The 23,228-nt window shown below is 38.6% G+C and overlaps 1 protein-coding gene across 3 annotated transcripts in view; it reads left to right on the forward strand.

Annotated features, from left to right (window-relative positions):
* KIF1B (kinesin family member 1B) overlaps positions 1-23,228 on the forward strand; it is an 88,390-nt gene that overhangs the window by 30,520 nt on the left and 34,642 nt on the right. For 2 of the 3 annotated variants that reach the window (XM_009574145.1, XM_009574146.1), the window contains exons 12-19: positions 1,362-1,495; positions 2,600-2,679; positions 4,084-4,159; positions 7,445-7,524; positions 10,377-10,483; positions 10,966-11,049; positions 12,649-12,829; positions 13,233-13,305. In XM_009574145.1, coding sequence (XP_009572440.1) covers positions 1,362-1,495; positions 2,600-2,679; positions 4,084-4,159; positions 7,445-7,524; positions 10,377-10,483; positions 10,966-11,049; positions 12,649-12,829; positions 13,233-13,305 — 815 coding nt within the window. Of the gene's footprint in view, positions 1-1,361; positions 1,496-2,599; positions 2,680-4,083; positions 4,160-7,444; positions 7,525-10,376; positions 10,484-10,965; positions 11,050-12,648; positions 12,830-13,232; positions 13,306-17,494; positions 19,004-23,228 lie in introns of those variants that run through there. The other variant, XM_009574147.1, reaches the window with a different exon arrangement.

Genomic DNA, 23,228 nt, shown 5'->3' on the forward strand with positions numbered 1-23,228 from the left:
ACTGACTTGATCAGTTTCATGAGGCTGAAACAGCAGGTTGAATGTGGAGTGAACTAGGGCATAAGGCTTGACAATAGCAGAATTGTTCAGGATAAGAGTAGAGAGATGTAGGAGGACATGAAAATTTATGCAATGTCTTGGTGAGCATCTCATTTTTGTAAGTGTGAAGCCCTTGTTTATGACTTGCAAGGTCTGATTTGACCTGTTTCTTTCCTAAGGATACTTATTTTAAAGGATTTGTTTTTGAAATAGAATTTAAAACTATCATCAAAATTATTAAAACTGAGCTATTGTCGGATATTTCCATGTTAGAAGATTTTTTTTTTCTTTTTTTCTGGTGTGTGATTATTCTGAGGATATGTTTTACAGACATATCTGAGAAGCTAAGTTAGATTAAAATAAATTGCCTTTGGATATTCGTTCTTAAATCATTCATGCACCTTTATTTTGTTTTATGTCTTTCAAGGAGGCGTCTTTCAGGCTCCCAGGTTTTCAGGCTACAAAAGCTGCCTTGTTAAATTTTGGGGTTTTTAAGGCCTTTTTCATCTAAACTAAGACCAAAAAGCTTTAAAGCACCTTCTGAAGTATGAGAGCCTTCTCAGGTATTTCAGATACCTTCTCAGGTATCTTAGATTTCCATTTTTCAGATCAGGAGGGTCAAGAAGTAACATAATGATGTTTTTGTGAACTTGTGTTTTCTTCGCCCCGTCATGGACTGACAGATTATTTACATATTCTCCTGTGAGAATTTAAGGAGGGGTAGTTCTTTGTCCTTGTGGTCTGGGTGGTTCAAACTGCTGTGATAAAGATTTACTTAATCATCATTTTAGATTAAAGTAGCATCGAAGAGAATGTTTTGCTGAGTTGAAGGGGTTGGTGTTTATTCAGACTTCAGCCCAAAATGTCACTGGCCTCATGAGGAACTGAATCTGCTCCTGGTCTGAGCTCAGTTTAGTGTTCAGTTAGGAATAGGATGGTTTATTTTTTGGCAAGTGTGTAATTTTTTTTTTCCAAGCTTTTTTGATCAAAATGGTTTATGATGCAGTCCTTACTAATAATCCTCAGGGTCTGAACTGAGTTATCGTTATGTTATGGATACTAATATTAAAAGATTTGTTTCAGAACTGCCATCTAAAAATTACAAAACTTGTCTTGTTGCTGCTTAAATGCTTTCCTCTTACACTGGTATTTCCTTCCTTTCCTTTTTCCTCTTCCTTCCCTCTTCCTATTTTCCTTTTTTCCCATTTTTCTGCCTTCCCTCTGTCTGTGTGTCTCTCTCCCAGATTTGAAAGATTTTCAGAACAATAAACATAGATACTTGCTAGCCTCCGAGAATCAACGTCCTGGCAATTTTTCCACAGCCTCCATGGGGTCCCTCACTGCATCTCCATCCTCCTGCTCTCTCAGTAGTCAGGTGGGCTTAACATCTGTGTCCAGTATACAGGAAAGAATCATGTCAACACCTGGAGGAGAAGAGGCAATTGAACGTTTGAAGGTAGGTATCCCTGTAGATTAAGGAGGCTATTATTTTGGTCTTTTCCAAGGCTAAATAGCGGTGAACCTGGGAGAACTTTCCTTCATGAATACATCCAGTACGCTACTGTTTCTGTAGGAAGTTGTCTGAAACCCACTTGCACCTTAAAAAGGGCACTTAACTGCGGTGGGCTAGAAACTGGGTTCATGCACAGCCTGTCCTGTTAGGATTATTTAGGTTTAATTGTAGCCTGAGGCTACAACTAAATTATAAATTGAAATCTTGATTCCTGTTTACAGGTCCTCTGATGCAGTAGTAATTACAGAAAATCTGATAATAAGTATAGACTTCAGGAGGCCTGGTCAGCACTAGTGTGGACAAAGTCTGACTAGCAAATGCACTCAGCTTTCAGAAAACCAAATTACCCCAAAGTTGAAAAAAGGAGGAAGAATAATCCTGCCACTGTTGTATTCGCCCAGCCCCCACAGATTAAAATGTGAAGCACACAGAATAGCATGCTTTATCCAGACAATAGCGGCCTTGTCCCAATTCTGCATAGAATTGAACCGCATCAAAAGTGCATTACAGTGAACTATTTCTTAATTTTTATGAAAGCCCCCCCAATCTCCATGGGTGGATGAGTGGGGAGAGCTGGCTGTGTTGAATCTGTGCTTCATTCTCATGTCTTGTCCGTGAAACGCTGCCACAGGGATTAGAATGGGCTGGAACACACACTGCGTATCCCTTTCCTATTGGAAACCCGCTGTTGCCATGGAAATAACAGTGTGGTCTCTGCAGTTCCTTGGCATCCAGTTACTGAATGATGTCTGTAAATCAGATTAAAAAAAAAAAAAAAAAAGAAAAAGGGAAAAAAACGTAGGTGGTTCAAATTAAAGTCTGACTGTGGTTAGATGTGAAGTCGTCTTTACTTCTCAGCTTGCCTTCAAAGCTATTTACCGTTTTAAAAATTAAGGAAGACAACTTAGAGTTTTGAAGTGCTGGGAGTACTTTTTATATCCAGAATTAATTTGCAGTCTAGAACTGAACACAAACTTTAATTGCTTTGTGTATTACGTAAAGAACTTTGAGAAAAATTGTAAAACAGCTTCTGGGATTTTCACACAGGAATCTGAGAAGATCATTGCAGAGCTGAATGAAACATGGGAAGAGAAGCTGAGGAAAACTGAGGCCATTAGGATGGAAAGGTCAGGAATCAGAAGCGCTGTAGGTGTGGATGGTCTCTAGAAAATCAAGTGTGGAAAATGGAGAATGTTACTCTGTTCAAAAGCAATGGAACAGCAGAATAGTGCTTAGTGATAATTCTGCTGACCTTTGTATTATGTATAACAGTAGGGGCAATGCTGAGAGAAAGCCGTATTCTTTCCTATGTTTCCTACAGTTAAAGTGTTTACTGTTGTAATTCAGGTAACATCCTAAGCTGCCACATTGGCTTCTGCTGTGAAGCAGCATGGAGTCCTGGTCTCTTTCTTCTCCCTTCCACCATTCTCTTACATTACAAAAATTCTGGCACTGAAGTTAAGCAGAAAAGATTATGTTTTTAGTACCAGAGTATCTAAAATTATGAAACAGCTCCAGCTTTCCAGCTTGGTTTGAATTGCGTCTTAAAGCAACAAGACAGATGCTTAATAATTGTCAGAAAGCGGGTGCAACCAAACAGAGCATTACTTATTAGAATAGTAGAAGCTTACAAAATACGTAAGGGGAACATCTTTGCCTGGAAACAGTGCGACTGAGCAGTCCATAAAATCATGAGAGTTATATGAAGAAAGTGGATAGAGATTGATTATTCACTGACAGAGCTAAGGGACTTCAAGGCTAACAAGTAATTTGAAACAAATAGGAAGTTCTCACAATACATGGGTAAGCTGTGGAAGTCTTTACTGCATGATGTTGATGATGCTAGGAGTTGAATTAAAAAAAGATGATGACAAAACCTCAAAAAGCAACAACAAAAACACTTTGGATAGCTGTTTAAAAGAAATGCCACCACTAATTCTGGAAATTCCTCAGGAAGAAATTGGGAGACTGTGAGAATATTTTGGGGAAAATACCAGTGTTTGCCATGTTCTCGTTCTTCTGTGTTGGCGTGACTGTTGTGCTTTGTCAAGGCCAAGAATACTGTGTTACATGAACAGTTTGACCCAATACAATCCTTTTTATGTCTCAAGAAGGAGAGAGTACTTTCTATATTAGATCAGGAAGAGCCAGTTAAGTCTTTGTAAATTAATGAGTAGTGGTAGCTCCTTTTACCTAAATGAAATATTTAAATTTAGAACAGACTTTAACCTCCTTTAAAGAAGCAATGAATGTAATGTCCTAAAATGTACTTTTCTTGTGATACATTATTGCACTAAAATGCTGTTAAATCTCTGTAAAATTTTTGCTGTGGCTGTTCTGCAGGCCTATAAACTGTAGGATTAAAGTTTAGAAACTTGCCCTACTGTGTTATGAGGTGGTGACAGTCCCGGCTGTATGGTCAGTGAATAGGCTGGTTGAAAGTCTAATGTATTTCATTACATGGCTTTCATTAGACCTTATTTTGTCTGAGAAGCCTAAAATATGGTAAATATCTTGCTTTTCTCTCTCAGGGAGGCATTGCTGGCAGAAATGGGAGTTGCCATTCGGGAAGATGGAGGAACACTGGGAGTCTTCTCGCCTAAAAAGGTAGAGAAAATTGGTAACTATTGCATCATGGCTCCAAAAGGCTGATCAGCCTGGGAGGAGAGGGTGATGAGGGAGCTACCATTCATGCAAGAGCTTGTATTCATGTAAGATACAAAAGAACATAAGTGAGGTTTGGACCCTTAGTAGTAAGTTCCTTTTACAATATCTTTTTGGAAATAGCTTTAGTGTTAGAATCTGTCAAAACACTCTACATCTAAGGATTATTTTGCCCATAATAATGAAGTTGGATGCTGTTCCTCATGCAAGTGATGCAACATAGTACTTAATGCTTTTAGGGAGCTGTGGTAGCTTCCATTGGTCGTTAAAGTAGGGAAGCATGTGCTAGCCTAATAACGATGAAATAGGAGCAGCTGATTTCAAAAAATGATTGAATTTTTTTGAACGATGAAATAGGAGCAGCGTGAAAAGTTCATGGGGAGACTTCTGATTTCAAAAAATGATTGAATTTTTTTGTACCTTCTTTTAGAAAAATCTGTGCTGCAAGGGGCAGTGTTCGCAGCTCCTTGCATATTTGTTGATTTGGTAGCAACTCAGAAATGCTGCCTCTTAGATTGCTGTTGCCATTTTCTGCAGTAGCTGTGTGTGACCTTCCTGTACTCTACCTATTCTTCTTTGAGATACCCAGAAAAGTTTGAAGTCTTGTTTAGGTCCTCTTCCTTGAATTTGTTTGTTAATCTTTTTTCCCTTTGAAAAAAGGGATTGTGATCTAATGAACCACTGAACATAGGGGATGCAGGGGAATATTCCTTTCAGTACATGTCAATAGAACTATTTTCTGAAATTTGAAAGAAGCAGAACTGTGTAGGAAAAGGGCATAAATCAGTGCTATAAATATAAAATGATCAAGTTAGTAAAGAAGCTATCTATGCAGTTAAAGCAGGATTATTGAAGAAGTACAAGGAAAAGAACATACTTTATTGCATCTCAAAAATCTTTGAACAAGGAAGCACAGGGTAATATTTTAGCCTGAAACTTGCATGTGCAAAGTGTATAACAAACTTGATCTAAGGTTAAACGGGGACCTATCTAGAGGCATTGTACAGAAATACAGGACAGGAGAATTGGTTTAAATGTTTAATCTTTCGCTTAAAATAGTGTTAGACTTATGTTTGGAGTAGGTAGAACTCTGGTTTGCTTTTGGTATCTACTCCAGAAGTGCCTAAGGTTTGTAAAGACGCTAATTCGTTGAGTGTTCTTTACGTTTCTTTCTTTTATGTTATGGATCCTCATCTCCTTTTAGATTTTCCCTCAGAGGCCCTCAGCTCTTTTTGATGACTCTTTTGGTGCATTTTCAGCTGATCAGGTTTGTGTATAAATGCCATCTGGATTAAGTAGTTGCTTTGGTAATAGATAGTATTTGTTTTTACCCATCTAGGATTTAATAGGAGAAACTCCTGACCTAGTCCTGTCTGTTTCTGTTCCTTGCTATCCTTGCACTTCAGTTTCATTAGTTCTCCTTCTAGTAACTGTGGCTGCTCTTGTGAAAATTTAGGAGATGTAGATAGCAAATTTGAAGTTTTTTTATAAAGATTTTATTTACACTTCTGAGGTACCAGTATATATCTAATCATATGCTACTAGGACAGCACTGTGTTTTTACCAGCTGAGCTGTAAATTGAACTCTGTAAGGTAAATTTTCCCATTTCACGAATTAAGAGGTGTCACATTGTGCAGTCGTTGCTCTATCTACCAGTTTTGCCTTTGATGGCAGGGAACTTCTTGAAATGGATTGTGGAAATTTGATCGCTCGTGCTGTCATCAAAGATGGGAGCAGGGAAAATCCTTCAGCTCATCCTTGAGGAATGCTGTGCAGGAGAAAGTTGAAGACATAACTGTCTGTGGATGAATAATAGATCTCAGCATAAGTGAACAGTTGGTTTGGTTTTGCTAGCATCATCTTTCAAGTTGTTGAGCTTTATTTCTTTCAAAGGCCACAGAGAGCTTGTAAGACCCATTCAGACTTTGATTTAACATAGTAAATGAACTCGGATGCTAAACCATGTATGTATAGGGTACAGCGTTATTTTTGAAGTGTCCGAGTGATACAAGTCATAGTCGTGTTACAGCAGTTGACTATGTCTGGGATTTGGTTTCTCTGCAGTTTTCTCTTGATTTAAGAGCTTTATACAGCTCCAAATGTTGATTTGAATGCAGTGAATAGTGATGATGGCATGGGACATCTTCAGCTGCATTTTTAGGTGCCCCCTATATTTTTAGGGGTGAAAAAGGTGTCTTGTTTTTTCCCCCTTTTTGTCTTTATAGTTAAGTCTTCCATTGGGCAATTGACAATCATAGAATCATAGAATAGTTTGGGTTGGAAGGGACCTTTAAAGGTCATCAAGTCCAACCCCCCTGCAGTGAGCAGGGACGTCAATCAGACTTCTTCGTTCAAAGACAAATTTCATTGTGAACATCCAGAAATTTTTGAGCTTCTGTAAACGGAGTCCTGTTAACATCTCTCTTAAGTAAACTTTTTTGCAGCTAGAATAAGTTGATGGAAGCAATGTTCCCAAGGAATCTTAGCCAAATTATTTCCTTTTACTAAATGTATTCTGTTTGAGGGTGACAAAGGGACAAGTGGCTTATTAACAGTTTTATTTCTCTTTTATCATCTTTCTTCTTTAATTCTGTTTAACCATTTTTGCCTTTTCTTTTGTACTTGTGCTTACTGCTATCTCACTGGCTAGATTTTCACACCAAGGCCTTGTGACTTGTTTGCTGATTCCAGTGGGGTTTTTTCACCAAAGAAGGTTGGTTTAGTAACTGTAGTGGATTTAAATTTAGAAGAACTTTAGATGAAGAGTTTTTTAGCTGTTTGTATCAGAGAATGTTGTTAGTTTTAGATTTTCTTTTGACATTAACAGACTTTGCCAAATGATCACCTGACCTGTATTGCCCAAGAAAAGCCAAACTTGATTCCACATCAGTTTCAGAATTTTACTGAAGCAACCTTTTCTGCTGTTGGACTTCCCTTATCCAAGTTTACAGACACTTTACAAAGAATCTTTTTCTTTTTCCAGCTGAAGCCTTTATTCCCTCTATTGGCTGATATTTCAGATAACTAAGCAATCTGAGCTGTACTTCTGCTGTTACTTTGTGATGCTCTTCAGTACTGCAAGAGGTTATATTTGAAAAAATGCATTATGGAATAACCTCGATATACATAGCAAAACTACTGGATTAATATACATCCTCCACAGCTGTGGGAAGAAGCCTGAAAGTAGGTCCTCAGTTCTTAATTAACTTTTCTTTTTTTTCTTTCAGACTCCTCATCTTGTAAACCTTAATGAAGATCCACTCATGTCTGAATGTCTGCTTTACTACATCAAAGATGGTATTACTAGGTGAGGATTGGTTCTAATACGCTCTGAAGTCTGCTTCTTTGCTTGCTTAAATCCCCATGCTGGAGACACCATAAATAATAATTGTGCCTTGAGCTGTTCAACTTGCAGGTGCAAATGAAGCATGAGATTGCTGTAGGTGGAAAAAAGTACAGAAATGCATTTTCTTTTAAGTTGATTTTGTGCTTTAAAAGTAATGTGTGCAGTCACTCAGCTTTATAAGAAGTTTGTTACTACACCTGGGCAGTAAAAGAAAGCATGATAACCCTTTTAAGGTGTAGGAAAACAAAAGTAATAAAACTTACTGAAAATGCCTTTGAGATGTTGATGGTGGAGGATTGAAAACCATAGTACTTGATAAAAGCAACCGGAATATGGATGAGTGTTCACTTTATTATTTAAATAAACTCTTACCCATGTGTCGCGAATGAGTGGTTTAGAGGCCACTAAAAGAATCACTGTCGAAGGTATTGGCAGAAAGTGATTTTAATACAAATTTATAAAAGGGTGACTTAACAGAGTTCGATGGCAAGGTTCACTCTATCACTTACTACACGGATGAAGGATACAAAGGAAAAGGAAGCTGGAAAGTCCTTGACTAGTGTAAACACTACTTAGCAACAACTAAAACATCAGTCTGTTATCAACCTTATTCTCATACTAAATGCAAAACACAGCACTATATCAGCTACTAGGAAGAAAATTAACACTATCCCAGCCGAAACCAGGATATTGTGTTAGAATTGAGTTGGAATGATTTATACAGAGGCCAAGGACGAAAAGGTTAAGGGAGACCCTCCCGTTGAGTCATGGGGTTCAGAGAAGACCCAGCTGGATCCAATCTTAATCTCAGACTTGGACAACGGTTTATGTCTAATACAAAAAAGGGTAAGGAGACCCTCCCGTTGAGTCACGAGATTCAGAGTAGACCTGGCCGGATCCACCCATAGTCCCAGACTTGGCCAACAGTTTATATCTAATGGGAGAGATATAAGGAATAAGGAAACACTCCCATTGAGTCACAAGGTTCAGAGTATACCCCCTTGTTTTCTAAATTCCTTCTCAAGAGGAGCCTAGGCGCAGCTGGATCTACCCCTAGTCTCAGACCTGGTCAGTGGTTTATGGCTAAAAGATTATATGTGTTTAGCAGCAGTCTAAGGTTCATTTCTCTCTCTCTCTCTCTCTCTCTCTCTCTCTCTCTCTCTCTCTCTCTCTCTCTCTCTCTCTCTCTCTCTCTCTCTCTCTCTCTCTCTCTCTCTCACACACACACACACACGCGTACCTGTTAAAAATTCCCTTCAAGTTCAGTGAAATACTCGCATCAAGTGTCTTAGCATTTCTCGACGGGCGAAAGGTTGAGCCTCAAGAAGTGTTTCAGCCAAGTGTTGCAGCCCAAGTCCCGTGCCAGTCTGCAACGGTCCTCCAAATATCACAAACTCGAGAGTTCGTGAACTCTGAGAAGCGTTCCACTCAGAGGGAGATTCTGGGCGCAGCTTGCTGCAGTCCAGGAGAGCTCAAAGGGCCTCCCTTGGGACTGCTGTTTATAGGGTTGCAAGATGATTGACTTTAGTCCTCCATCAAAACTCTCAAGGTTTCAGTAACAGTGGTATCGTTCTACTTGAGCTACGACTCAGATAAGGGTATCGGGATGACAGTTATCCCGCTCTTTTCCTCCACTTGCGCCAGGCAGCGGAAGTTTCTGGTATGATCAGTACATTCCCCAACCTCAGCTATGCAAGAGTTCTCGATGTGGTAAAGGGACGCTTCACTGCCTGACTCATTACACCAAGGCCAAGGTTTAACAGGAGTTTCTGAGATCGTGGAGCAGCCCAGGAGGGTGGGGGGAAATGCACAACCACACCATGCCTCTGCACAATTAATGTATTCTGCATTCACATATATGAGATTGAATTTAATTGCCAGATTTGGAATTTAAAACAGATTTCATTCCAAAACTTGTCAAAACATCTGGAAAAAGAGAGGTGGGTTTTGTTGTCTTTGGAGCACTAAGCCATGTTTGGTTGCTTAGTTTGTATATTTCTGGGGAACACATGGAGAAGAGTACACAAACAGGTGCTGCTGTATGGTACTATTCTAATATGCATTGGGCCTACTAAAAAGAATATCAAACTTGTAGAGAATTCAGCACAGAATGATGAGAATAGCTTAGGGCTTAAGAAATCATTGTAAGTTTTGAGCCTAGCTAGGTGACATCAGAAATGTGTGGAGTAATAAGTAGAACAAGAAGTTCATAAACATTAGGACTGAAAATTAAGTTGTCCATATCTAGAACTGCTCAAATACTTGAGTTTGTAATGGACATAAATCTTCATGCTCCAGGGATATAGTCAACCTCTCACTGTCTGGAAGCTGGATGAAACTGCTTGTGGAATCAAATTATTCAGCAAGAGTCTCCTGAGCCATTTTTGCTGCTTTGTTGAAGTGCAGATGGTGATTATTGGAAGGGATGATCACTGTATGCCAGCTGAAATGCACCACTGGAAGTTCCTGTCACTTTCGGTTTTTTTTCCTTCTGCATTCCTTTGCTGAAGGGAGAAGGGGGTACATAAGAGGGAAGGAAACACATTAAATCCAGAGGTGTTTAACACTTCAATTCTCTCTTTAAATTACATGTTTTGGGAGAGAGAAAACATCTCTCTTGTTTTGTCAAGCTATTATCCTCCAATTCATGGTAAATCTGCTAAGTTCTCTGCAAAGTAGAGTTAAGGACTAGTTCAAACCTTTAAACGTGAAGGATAGTCTGGACTTTTCCTGGATATTTCTGGATGTATTGTCCTGCACAGAGTTGTAGAAAGTGTCTGATTTGCTCTTCAAATATCTTCTGTTGGACCCAGGGTTGGCCAAGCTGATGCTGAGCGAAGGCAAGACATTGTATTGAGTGGGGCTCATATCAAAGAAGAACACTGTATCTTTCGAAGTGAGAGGAACAACAATGGTGAAGGTAAAAAAATACTTCTATCAAAGTGTTGCTGAATCTTTCACTCCTCACTTGATAGTTGGCCAGGGAATACTGGTATTTGAAAGTTTCTCCTGCCTCAAGAAAACCATCAGCTTTGACTCGCTGTTTTCTGGAGTCTTGGGGAAAGAAAATAAAATTTGTTTAAGTGGTAATAGCTTAAAATTGCAGGCTGCAGTCAGTATAAGAGTTAAGTTCTGATCCTGGTTAACTATAAACATGAAAATTCAAACAGAAAAAAAAAAAAAATTTCCAACTGCAATATGGAGATATCAGTAGTATTGATTTTCTCATGGGGCTTTATTTGTTTTTTAACCAGCATGGTATCAAGGAGTGATTCACTTGTATCTTTTTTATGGTGTTAGTAGGAAGATAGGCAGAAAATGAGAGGCGTCTAGGTTTTGCGCACTTCTGTTTCTGTACAATGCTTGCTAAAGTCTGATTTGTCAATGTTGTTTTCTTCATAGTTATTGTTACTTTGGAGCCTTGTGAACGATCAGAAACCTATGTTAATGGCAAGAGGGTTGTACAGCCTGTGCAGTTGCGCTCAGGTAAGAACTGTTAGAACGGGTATGTTTGTAGACTCTCCATTTAAGAATTTTCCATATGTGACATTTGCATCATACGTAGAGAATGCTGGATGCTGTTAAAAGACAGCAGTGTTACCTTTTTGGAGTGTAGCTTTTAAACAGAAGCTGGTACCATTTTTCTCTTGGCAGCAGTTTGTTTTCTTTCATTCTTTGCTGCACTAGCTCTAAGTGTACTTAAATATTCACTGCCATGCAGCATCCTGCTTGTCCTGCTTACCCTGATATTATTCAAATACATTCTTGCCCAAGCCTATTGCCCTTGGCAGTCTCAGTGAGACAGAGCAGACAGACTGCGAGTTGCTGATGGAAAATTCCCAGTTTCCTGGCAAAGCGAAGATATGACCCTCTGAAGGAGTACAAGAGCTTCTCTTTGCTCTCATTAGATTTCCCACTCTGTCCCCTACATTCCTTTAGAAAGGCATGTGGGGGAAGAATTAGAGAGGAAGGAGTGACTTCCCTAAATTATGGGTTTTAATCTATCTCTGTCAAGCTGTGATGCTTTCTCTGTCCCTCCCCCATTTTTCCACTGGTAAAAAACCAAAAAAGACCCAAACAAAAACCCCACCTCAGGATTATTTGCACTAAGTTATAAGTGAGTATTTTCATGGAACCAAGTGTACTGACTTCAACGTAAGTCTGGACAATGAAGGAAGAACAGTTTTTGCTGTTCTGTGTCTGCATATGGCTCATATCGAATACCATGACTTTATCATCTAGTAATTACTTTCTTTTAAAAAAAAAGTAGATATTTTTCCTTTTCTTCTGCATCTAGATAACTGAGTTACTAGAAGAATATAGACATGGTCTCTGACATCTTTAAGAGCCTGTATTTTAGTAATACATTGATAAGGAAAATTTTGGCTACTTTAGAGGTCTATTTACTAGAATGCCTTTTTAAAATTTTAACTACATTTTCTCTGGAAGAGCAGAGGCGTTTTACTGTCTTCCATCAAGCACATGTCTCAGGCTTTGTGGACATCTGATATCTCTAGGATTTAGCCAAAAGACTTAACAATATTAGATTTCTTCAGCTCTTTTGAGATGAGTGTAAAAGAAGCTGTAAAATCTTTCCATAAATCCAACTGATTAGGACTCCAATAAAATCAATACATGTAAACCACATTTTAAAGAAAAGTAAGCACCATGCATTCCAGTGTTTGAAGTTAGGCTTTTCCAAGCTGAAAATTCTGCTGAAGTGGCTTTTGCCCATGTTTTGGCACTGTCGATGGAGCAGAGGAATGGGATTTAGTGATGTGTTTTATTTACTGCAACTGTTGGTCAATCTCCAAGTTTGTCCTTTAATTTTTGATAAACTCTGCTGGGATATTAGATTGGACCCCTGCGGGTGATGTCATTCTCTATGAGCACTGCTTTTGTACAAACCAGGCATTCTTTTTTTTCTGGTCACCTAGATAACTTGAATGTATGCAGAAATCCTTATAGGACAATCTTTTCTTATTCTGTCACCCAACAGGATAAATGGGATGAATCATTCAGTGATGTTTTTCAATGGTTTTGGAATCCTTTCCTGAAAGAGTTAACTTCTGTTCCTATTTTTAGGAAATCGTATCATCATGGGTAAAAATCATGTCTTCAGATTCAACCATCCAGAGCAAGCACGAGCAGAAAGAGAGAAAACACCGTCAGCTGAGACTCCCTCTGAGCCGGTTGACTGGACATTTGCTCAGAGGGAGCTTCTGGAGAAGCAGGGCATTGACATGAAGCAGGAGATGGAGAAAAGGTAACAAAGTAACTCAAAATTTCTACCTGAAACAAGGAGGAGTCAGCTGTAGGTTATTTGGGTGGTGTCCCTGCAAAACCTAGGTTCTGCCACATAGCATCTCTGCTACCTATTGTCAAAGTTCAGAAAGCTTCCTCGTTATTTTACTTAAGTGTTTCAGTGCGCTAACTCCTTTAAAAATCGCAGGTGAGCACCTGCCACTAACCCCATAGACCTTTTGGTGAAGGACTGAACTGCAAGGAAGTTTCATTTCTATAGTACTATAATAGACAAATAACAGTTCCTTCTAAGTGTAATGACTTTTACTCTTGTCACTGTAATTCAGTGGGCTGTGCATGTAGAGTAGCATCAACATGAAAATTATTACCTCTTTGGCTACTTCTGTTCTTTTATTCATCTTCAGATTACAAGAAATGGAGATTTTGTATAAGAAGGAGAAGGAGGAAGCTGATCTCTTGTTGGAGCAGCAAAGGCTGGTATGTTTCCTTACTTCAAATTAACTATACCTTTGGCAAACAGTAATTCCTGTCCTTGCTTATCTGAAAGTTTAGGAAACCTGCTTGGGTTGTCTGCACAATGCAGTTCTCCCTTTGCTTTCAAATATTTTGTGTCTACAGTGAATTATTATCAGAGTGAGTGAGCTCCTTCATGTTAATTCAGAGATTGTAATTGACAATGAAGTGGCTTTAATCAGTGCTTGTTGGGACAGGTTGGATTTCTTGCAACTTAACCTGAAAGAAGGGCATTTCTATGCTCTGTGGTTTTTAAAGTTCCTTTTCCGTAGTCTAAACAGCTACTTCTTGGGATGTTTGCCTTTATTTTTGTCTTGGATCATCAGAACATACTAATTTTGTGCTGCCAAAGAGATTCCTAGAACATTGATATGCTAGGTTTATATTTTTGAATGATGTCTGAAAATGTTGCTGCATTGTGCATGTTTTAACCCTTCTCCCTCCCCCTGCATGGAGTTCCTTGTAAGGGTCTTAATGGTACACATGCCGATGGTGGGGTTATGACTAGGGAGCAGTGTGCAAAGGGAATGTTAACTTATTCAGAATAATTGGAATTCCACCATTCCACCTATTTTTTAAATAGGAAGTCTGATAAATTAAGTCTGATGTAGGAAGACTTCAGTCTTCACACAACAAATATCTTCTGAAGTGCATTACAAATAGAAATCCATGCAGTCTTCAAGCACCCTGTGAATTTTAAAAACAAGACCAAGCCCAGAACTGAAATCTAGATTTCCTTGAGAAACCTGAGTCTCCTGATTCTGCTTTAATGACATTGGGTTGTCTTTTAGCCAGAATGCAAAAGTAGTTGTGCGTGAATTCTAATAAAAATTTTGAAATCATGATTCATTTGTTTGTAAACTGTGCGTTAAATGCATGCTGGGTTTTAAACTGTAAAGCTCTTCCCCTTCTCCCAAAAGCAGAATGGAGCAGAGTACTGTGGCTTCCATAGGTAGAAGCTACATAATTTTTTAAAATTTGTATTATACGCTTAAAGACTTCTGTATCTCTAATTATTTCATTGCAAGGGACTAATTTCTTGGATGGATGGAGAGGAGTGGTTGCAGACTTTGAACCAAAGCAAGACTTAGTTCAGAAAGGAAGTTAAGATGTGACTAATGTAATGTTTCATCTCTGCAGTTTTGTAGTTAAAATTTGTGTAGCTGAAAGTAGTACGGCAAAAATCAGTTCAATGTGAAAAGAGAAATAGTTTGAGTATCGAGTAAGTTTTGGCTATGTGTCAAAGGAGATGCAAGTAATGGAATTCCCTCCCTTAAATTTTAGCTGACAGGCATAAGCTAAGCTATTGTCTGAATTAAAGATGTGAGAATTGGCTGTCTGGGGAGCTGCTTCAAATAAGGCTGCATTTATAAAAGTGTTATAAAGGGAATTTGTTTCCCCGTATACTTAAGATTAAGGGAAGGTTCTTTAGATAGTGGGTTGTTTAATACTGTAATCAAGTTGCTGATTTCTTTAAGCTTGTTTTGGTTTTGCTGATTTCAATTAGTGGACAAAGGTGGAAGACTATCCTATATGCATTACCAATGTAATTCCTGAAGGACACCTTTCCTAGTTGTAAGGGATCATATCAAATGAGATCGTTGGTATGTTAAGCAGTATCCTGCTTATCACAATGCTTAATAAGAATATTTCAGATGACAGCAAAACTTCTTGACACATCTCGTCATTTCTGTGTCACTGTATGCAGAGTCTGGAATGGACAGGATTAATGCATTCATACGACAGTAGTTGAATAATGATTGGGAAATCTGGGAATGCATTTCAGCTTGCGTACTTTAAAAGTATTTACATTGCTGCGATACCTAGCTGCAATATCAGGTTCTCTAACTTACTGCTATGTAAGATTGATATTGAAATATAAATATTCTTGTTCTAAATTGGAGTATAATCTTGGATATAAGAAGCTGGCTAATCCTGTTTACCAGATTGTTTTGTTTTTGTGCTGAGATTCCAACCAATTTGGGTATTTATTTGTTAGATGTGCTATGCAAAAAAGATAAATAATAGCTCTTGTCCCCCAAAATCTACAACTAATATGTATTTGCCTTGCTAGTATTACTAGGGAATAGAAATAATCATTCTCCATTTTACAAATTGAATGTGAAAATGTGTTTAATAGAGCTAAAATTATCTTCCTGGTTTTCTTGGTCATAATGCCTTTGCAGTGACCACTTGATAATAGAATGTGGGTATATACCTATATTAATTGGTCTGGTTAACCTCTGAGTGCACATAGGGCAATGACCACATAGTGTCTCTTAATCAGCTTTTTATACGCAAGACATGCTTTACCCATAAGTAGTAATATGGTAATTTTGTAACCTATAAGAATAATCCTGTGGAACTTGTGGTTTAATGTTTGAGTAGTTTGTGTTTTGCCTTTCTGAACATAACCTTGAATGTGTAGATTGTTCAGTGTCTTCCTCCAGGGCATCTTTTGTTTCCACTGCAATATGCAGTTTGTTAGATGCTGTTTCCTTAGGCCACAAATTTTGTCAGCTGTAAACTCACAAAGAGTTTATGTTCTGTTTCTAAACCAGTGTTTTGCTTATATTTTGGCCTAAACTAGGAGAAGCTGATTCTCTAGCGCTATTCTTAAATATTTAAAAATACATAAGGTCACAAAAAGCTCAAATAATGTGAATCTTAGGCTACGGAGCTTGTTGACCATAGGGCAACTCCCTTTCATCATTCACAAAACAAATTATATTCTATTCCCCATTCTTCGTGGTCTTCTACCCGAAGTTTTAAGTCTAGGAACCTGTGGTTCTGAGTCAATGACCTGGGTTTCCTGTGATTTTAGAATAACTGGCTGTTATTGTTCCTGATCTCTCATGTATTATAATTCTCTATGTGAAAAATAGGGACATTAGATAGAGGTTCGTTAGAGACTGCTGTGTTTTATTGAAGATGTTTGTATCACAATAATACATAGAACTTTTTGTTTGTTGAAGAGATGTTTTAAATTAATAATCCTTTAAAGAAAAGTAGTCTGACTTTAATTCCTGGTTGCAGTAAGCAATAATGGATATCCTTAACTTCTGGTGGCAGTATACCTGAACAGACATTCCTAGCATGTGGAAACCTGAAGCACTGCTCATTAAAAATCATTTAGCAAAAGGTGGAAAACTTGTAATGAAGAAGCAAAACATGCATAACTCTTAGCAAGTGTGTGGAAGCTCCAGGCTCTAGGGTTTGAGAAGAGGACAAATCAAGGATATCAAATAGAGAATTAAATGAATGGGAGTATTAAAACAATTTAAAAAAAAAAAAAGTCATTACTGCTACATTCTTCACAAACTCATTCTTCGGACAGACGAGACTGTTAATGTGGTTTTTTCTCTTTAAACTAAGCAACAAGGTGACAAATGGGAAAAAAAAAACCAAACCACAACCCACCTCTGAAACTGATTCTGGATATCCTTTTAGCTTGTAGCAAGTCTTGGAGTATGAACCACTGTCTTCACCTGTCATAGTGGCACTTACGGTCCTTTTAACATTGAACCTTTCGGCTGCTTCTGTTTCATTTTTCTTATCGTCTAACACTTCTCTGGCTGCTATTGTAGTGAAGTGGATTCTAAACTTGAGCATCCCTGCAACCACGTGCAACGTTACTAACCAGTGTTAACCCGACTTACTCTGGCTGCTCATGACATCTTCTATGATGGCTGTTGTGTTCACCTACCTGGGGAGGATTTGCTGAAAGAAGCAACAGCAGTCACCAAGGCAAATGTGTGTGGCGGGGATTTGCATGTCTTTGTAGCATGTATGAAGTGCAGTTTACACTTGGTTTTTAATTTTTTTAATCAGGAACTTGGTTTTAGTTGATCTATTGAAAGATTTTGGAAGGGATTGGGAGGGAAGAGTTTAGATTATCTGCTATTTTGAGATGACAAGACTTTTAAATATAATGTTAATTTAGTGAAGAGCTCCAATTTTGACAGTCCATGACTCTTGAAGATACATTTTAATGTCCTAACACTCAGTCTTCAGGGACTTCCTTATCACTTGTTCTGTTTTGATTTTTGATTTAGTTTTCTTTGCCTGCTACTTCTTGTTTAGCTTTTCCGTTTTCTTACAATTTTAATTTTGGTTATTTTGGGGCCACTTCTTGATTTTTGTTTTTCCAAAGGATGCAGACTCTGATAGTGGGGATGATTCGGACAAGAGATCGTGTGAGGAGAGTTGGAGACTGATCACTTCCCTGAGAGAGAAGCTGCCCCCCAGCAAGCTCCAAACCATTGTAAAAAAGTGTGGCCTCCCCAGCAGTGGGAAGAAACGAGAGCCTATTAAAATGTACCAGATACCCCAACGTCGACGCCTTAGCAAAGACTCCAAATGGGTTACCATCTCAGACTTAAAGATTCAGGCTGTGAAAGAGATATGCTATGAGGTAGCACTCAATGACTTCAGGCACACTAGGCAGGAAATTGAGGCTCTGGCCATTGTTAAAATGAAAGAGCTTTGTGCCATGTATGGGAAAAAAGATCCAAATGAGCGTGAATCATGGCGAGCTGTTGCTCGTGATGTCTGGGATACAGTAGGAGTTGGAGATGAGAAAATTGAAGATGTTATGGCCAATGGTAAAGGAGTAACTGATGTGGATGACCTTAAGGTGCATATAGACAAATTGGAAGATATTTTGCAAGAAGTGAAGAAGCAGAACAACATGAAGGATGAAGAGATAAAAGTTCTGAGAAATAAAATGCTAAAAATGGAGAAGGTTTTACCTCTGATAGGGTCTCCAGAGAAAGCTCAGTCAACTATAGCTAATGCTAAGTCTCCAAACTCTGACAGTGTGGTGGGTGCGGATAAGAAGCCCCTGGATGACTTAAAAAGAAGCGAGAATGATGATCTTGCTAAAGAGGAGCGTGTTTCTCAGTTAATGGCAGGTGATCCAGCTTTCAGACGTGGGCGATTACGTTGGATGAGGCAAGAACAGATTCGATTTAAAAATCTGCAGCAGCAGGAAATAGCAAAACAGCTTCGTCGACAAAATATGCCTCACCGATTTATCCCGCCTGAAAACCGCAAGCCCCGCTTTCCTTTCAAAAGCAATCCCAAACATAGGAACTCATGGAGTCCAGGCACCCATATAATTATCACAGAGGATGAAGTTATAGAGGTTAGAATTCCAAAAGAAGATGATAAGAACAAAGATGAGAACAAAGAAAAAGAAAGTAGAGCTGCTTCTAAAGACCCTCAGCAGCTGTGGAATCTTTATGGCCCCCAGAAGAGTCAAGATAATATCCAAATTAACAGGCAGCAGTTAAACACACAGTCACAGCCTAGCAGTCAGCAGCAGCCATCACCTCAATTGCGCTGGAGAAGCAATTCTCTCAATAATGGCTCTCAAAAAAGCTTGCGGCGTCAGACATCAGGCTCATCTGAATCATTGCACTCGTACAGCGGGCAGCAGAATCCAGACCTGCAGACTTTCCAGCAAAAACGTCACATCCACCAGCACCGACAACCTTACTGCAATCACAACAATGGAGGCAGTGCAGAAGGCAATACAGCTAACTTCCACCCAAAACAGACTGACCGGCTTAACCACTATAACCAGTTTGTGACGCCCCCACGGATGAGGCGCCAATTCTCAGCACCTAACCTCAAAGCGGGCAGAGAAACTACAGTATGATTAGTTGGCCAAGAGTAGTCTGGGGGAGGAGGGAAGCAGGGGCAATTCTGGCTTATCATTATGAAAACAGCCAGGATTGGCTTTGCTTATATCTTGGGTTTTGTTTGGCCAGGTAGAACTTGAGTAATTCGACACAAGGTACTGGCCCTTAAACCCGTTCAGTTTGTATGTGACTTTTGTTGCAGTTTTAACAACAATGATTGGAAGAATATTCTGAAAAATTGTAAGAACTTTTTTCATAGACTAGAAGACTTAGAGGGAGGGATGTGGAGGGGAGAACTTCCCTGCTAGCTCATTTACCAGTTTTTTTGTGTGTGTCTTGGAGTATTTTTCTAATGCTGAAAATATTGTCTGGAACTTACAAAGTGCTACCTTCCTCCTGTGTTTTATGTAGACAATCAAAAGAGGAATTTAGTTTATAGCATTGAATGTTTCTTGTGACCTTTTTTTTACAATAAGGAAACTGACCATCTGTTTTTAAATTGATCTGGCTCTTCAGAACAATATTTTCCACTCTTAACTCAAATTCTTAATAATATTCAATAAACCAAAAGTTGTCGGCTGACAAGATATGTGGCTTTTTTATAGAGAAATTAAGAAGAGCTATTGTGTCACAACAGTCCTACTCCCTGATCACAACAGTCCTACTCCCTCAGTAGGAGATGTCTTTTCTTCTTTTGCTTAAGTTCATAATGACTGGTATGAAATTGCTGTGACAGTTAAACCTGCCTGAATGGAATTTTATGTCAGAATAGTTATATATATATTGCTGAAGCAATATTTTGGAAATAAGCTTTTTCTAATTCCCATTGTATCTCTAAATATAGTAGTTTTTAATTATTATACAGAGATTGTGGAAAGGAACTAGGATTTTTCGACACGCTGGTGCAGGAAGAAGTCTCAGAAAGCTAATTCTTTTTATTTTATGTTTTCAGCTTTCTCAGGCATAAGTCTGGGACATGTTCTTGAAATAGTTATTCTTATGAAGATTTATATATCACTACTTTGAATTGGCTGAATTCTCGTCAAAGATAGGAAAATTGAACTGTTCCGTCTTAATGTGATACCTCATGTTAGTGCCTCTGTTCTTGGATTAAACCCCTGTTTCAAGACTTGTTTAATAAAAGAGAAGGTCATTTTGAGGAGAAAATAAGAGTCCTTTTCCCTCTCCCCACACTCAAAATGCAAGTTTAAAATTTTTAATATCTATTTTGATCTGAAGAGGTCTCTACTTGCAGGTGATTTGCCATAAAGCAAATGTTTGCGATCCCTACTTCAGATTGTTTCAAACAAATTACAGAAAAACTATTGGTTAAGAACAGGCTTTATGAGCTTGGGGTTTTATCTCAATTGGAGAGTCCCAATTTTAATTATATGCATTCTTCTTTCTGAGTTTCTTAAAGCGTAAAACAAAATTGCGCTTACTTCTAAAAATCTGTGGACTTGAGTATAAGCCAATCTAAAGCTTTGAGAACTTATTTTGCTTTTAAATTTAACTTGAATGCAATTTTAAAAACAAAATTGGCTCCTATGCCACGTTTAGGCCCACTTTGCAGTGTATCTGTACAGTTAAATGATTTGTGCTGTTTTGCACAAATATCCTTAATTTACTTGAGGTTGCTTATTTTTTGATAAAACATAAGCCCGACTGGTAATTGTTACTTCTGCGTGTTTCAGCATAGCTGTAGATAAGTAGGAAGTGCCTCAAGCTTACTTTCCATCTTATTTTCGTTTCCTGTCCTACTTTACTCCCCCCCGAACTGTGCATGGTGTAGGTGCTGGTTGCAACACATGGTAAGTGGCAGCCATGCACCATTTACGTATTGATTAATCAAGTGTCAACTCTTAAGTCTCTGCACATGTGTTACTGGTAGAATACTGGCCCTCTGATGTAGGAGATAAAAAGTCAGTCCTCTGACTGTGCTTAAAGAATCAGCTGGTCCCATCACTTGGGATGGTTTTTTTTACGGCAGGTTTAATTTTGTGTCCAAATATGGCTTTGTAACTTGCATTTGTCTCATGCTTTGGCCTACTTGAACGAGGGAAATAAAGTATCATGTCCAAAAATGTCTTGATTCTTAAAGAAAAGAAGCCTTGTAGATGAGCAATACTTTCTTTGAGCTTGAGTCAGAATTGCAAAATGAGTTCTGGGCTGCAAATAATATTTTGCTGTTGCCTTTATTTTAGAATCCTGTTTTAGTAGTGCATTGCACTTTGTTTTTGTGCATGTCAAGAGTAATGAGTTCTTTCATATCCTCAAAAAGGCTTGGACTCTCTTAAAAATGCATAGTCAGGAAAATCCTCTCAATTCTGTAGGAATACATGAGCCAAACAGTGTTAGCCTGCATGGGATAGGTTGTGAGAGAAGACCAAACCAATTTTATTTTGTGTCCCAGTTTTGTTGAGGATTGTGGCTGCCTATGTGAAATCACCACATGATTGAACATGGAATAATTTTGAAGTCCATGGAACTACATGTACTGACGTGAGAGTAAAAACTGCTACTTGATATTTTAACGCTAGACACTAAAAAGTTTTTGCCAACTTATTTCAGCTTAAAAATATGAGAAGTATCTGTAAATGCCTGGCTGGTGGTGATGATGATGATGAACAATAGGTTACCATCAGGCTGTCTTACCCCACTGTTTTAGTGCAGCTCTAGAAAAACAACCCTGCTTATTCTGTTGTTGTTGTATGATTTGACAAAAAAGAAAAAGGATAGTGAATATCAAAATGGAGCTCAGTCTGCTCAGAGGAAGCTGCTTTTTTCCTGGCTTTCAGGAGGATAGTATAGAAATGAAACTTGGGGGGAAAAAAAGTTCCTATAAAAATAATTGCCCACTTTAAGAACTGAATATTAATTACAGTGCGGTGCCTCATCTGTGATAAGGGAAGCAGTGTGAGAACTGGTGGATCTCCTTGCACTATTCAGAAATACACACACCTCTCACTCCAAATTCTGTATTAATGGAGCTAATGAACAGTAATACAGCTGATTCCATAGAAGACTGTGTGAAAAGGCTTTCAGGTTAATGGAAATGTGGCATCTGTGATGGCAGTGCTGTTTTAGTAAGCTTAATTGCCATTGCTAAGTGCTGATGTGCTGTGTGCTTTGACAGCTGGCTTGTATCCACCTGTGCCTTAGTGATGATTTCTTAAATATCCTTTAGGATCACTAGGGACACGTGGATTTTGGGGGGGTGGGGTTGGGGGGAAATGCATGCCACTAACGCTCCTCTGATTGACTTCAACATCCTCTCTCAAGCAACCTGAGTTTAGGGATCTGTCAAATTAGAGGATGCTATTTTTATCAGTACATTCAGCATAGTTTCAATATCTCCCTCACTGTTTGTTCTTTATCCTTTATATGTTGAAATTTGTTCTTTTTCCTTTATATGTTGAAATTTGACTCGGTATTTTCCACTGAACCACTTCAGGAGCTGCCATATGAGAAATCTATGCTGTGTACCCATTTGTACTGTAAAGAAAGCAGTGAGCTGCCTTTGAATTAAATGGGATTTTCAGATCTGTCCATTGTTTAAGAAAAAACGAGTTTTGGAGTGTCTTAAGAGCAAGCATCTGCCTTGTGAAAAGCAGAACTGGTTTGTATTGTAACAAGTGCTCTTTCAATAAACTATGAAATACTCTTGTAAGTGTCAGACTTGTCTCAGTGAAATGGAAATGAAACTTGATTGCAGGCTTGTCCTGATTTTATTTTTTGTCTTGGGGTTGGTATTGTTCTAGCAGAGTTAAAAAGGTTTCTTTAATTGTTCCTCAGTCTGATTCTTGTAAGTCCGTCCACCCTGATTTTTTTGCTGTTAACTTACATGAAAAGCAACCTAGGCAGATTTGTGCCTACTGTCACATAGCTTATTTACAAAAAAAAACCGCACCACTTTTTATAGCGCAAGGGGACACAAGCCATACTTCTCTTCAGTGCTGTCCCACTGTACCATCTTGTGTGCTGTTTATCTAGATTCTGGAAGAAAATACAGAGCTGTTCTCTCAGCATTTATTTGCTCGCTGAAGGCAAAAGAAACTGACTTTTTTGTATACCTCAAGTACAGGAGGGAATCACATACACTACAGTACCTTTGCAGACATCATGTAGATCCAAAGAATCTAAGTTGTTATGGTACAGTGTTCTGCTGAAAAAGCTGGTTCGGTCTGGTCTTAAAAAGCTTGGCCTAGTCTGAGTGTATGATTTCTTTCCCCACCCCCCCCC

This window comes from Fulmarus glacialis, unplaced genomic scaffold, assembly GCF_000690835.1.
Source record: "Fulmarus glacialis isolate BGI_N327 unplaced genomic scaffold, ASM69083v1 scaffold2823, whole genome shotgun sequence".
In the NCBI taxonomy this organism is placed as follows: domain Eukaryota; kingdom Metazoa; phylum Chordata; class Aves; order Procellariiformes; family Procellariidae; genus Fulmarus; species Fulmarus glacialis.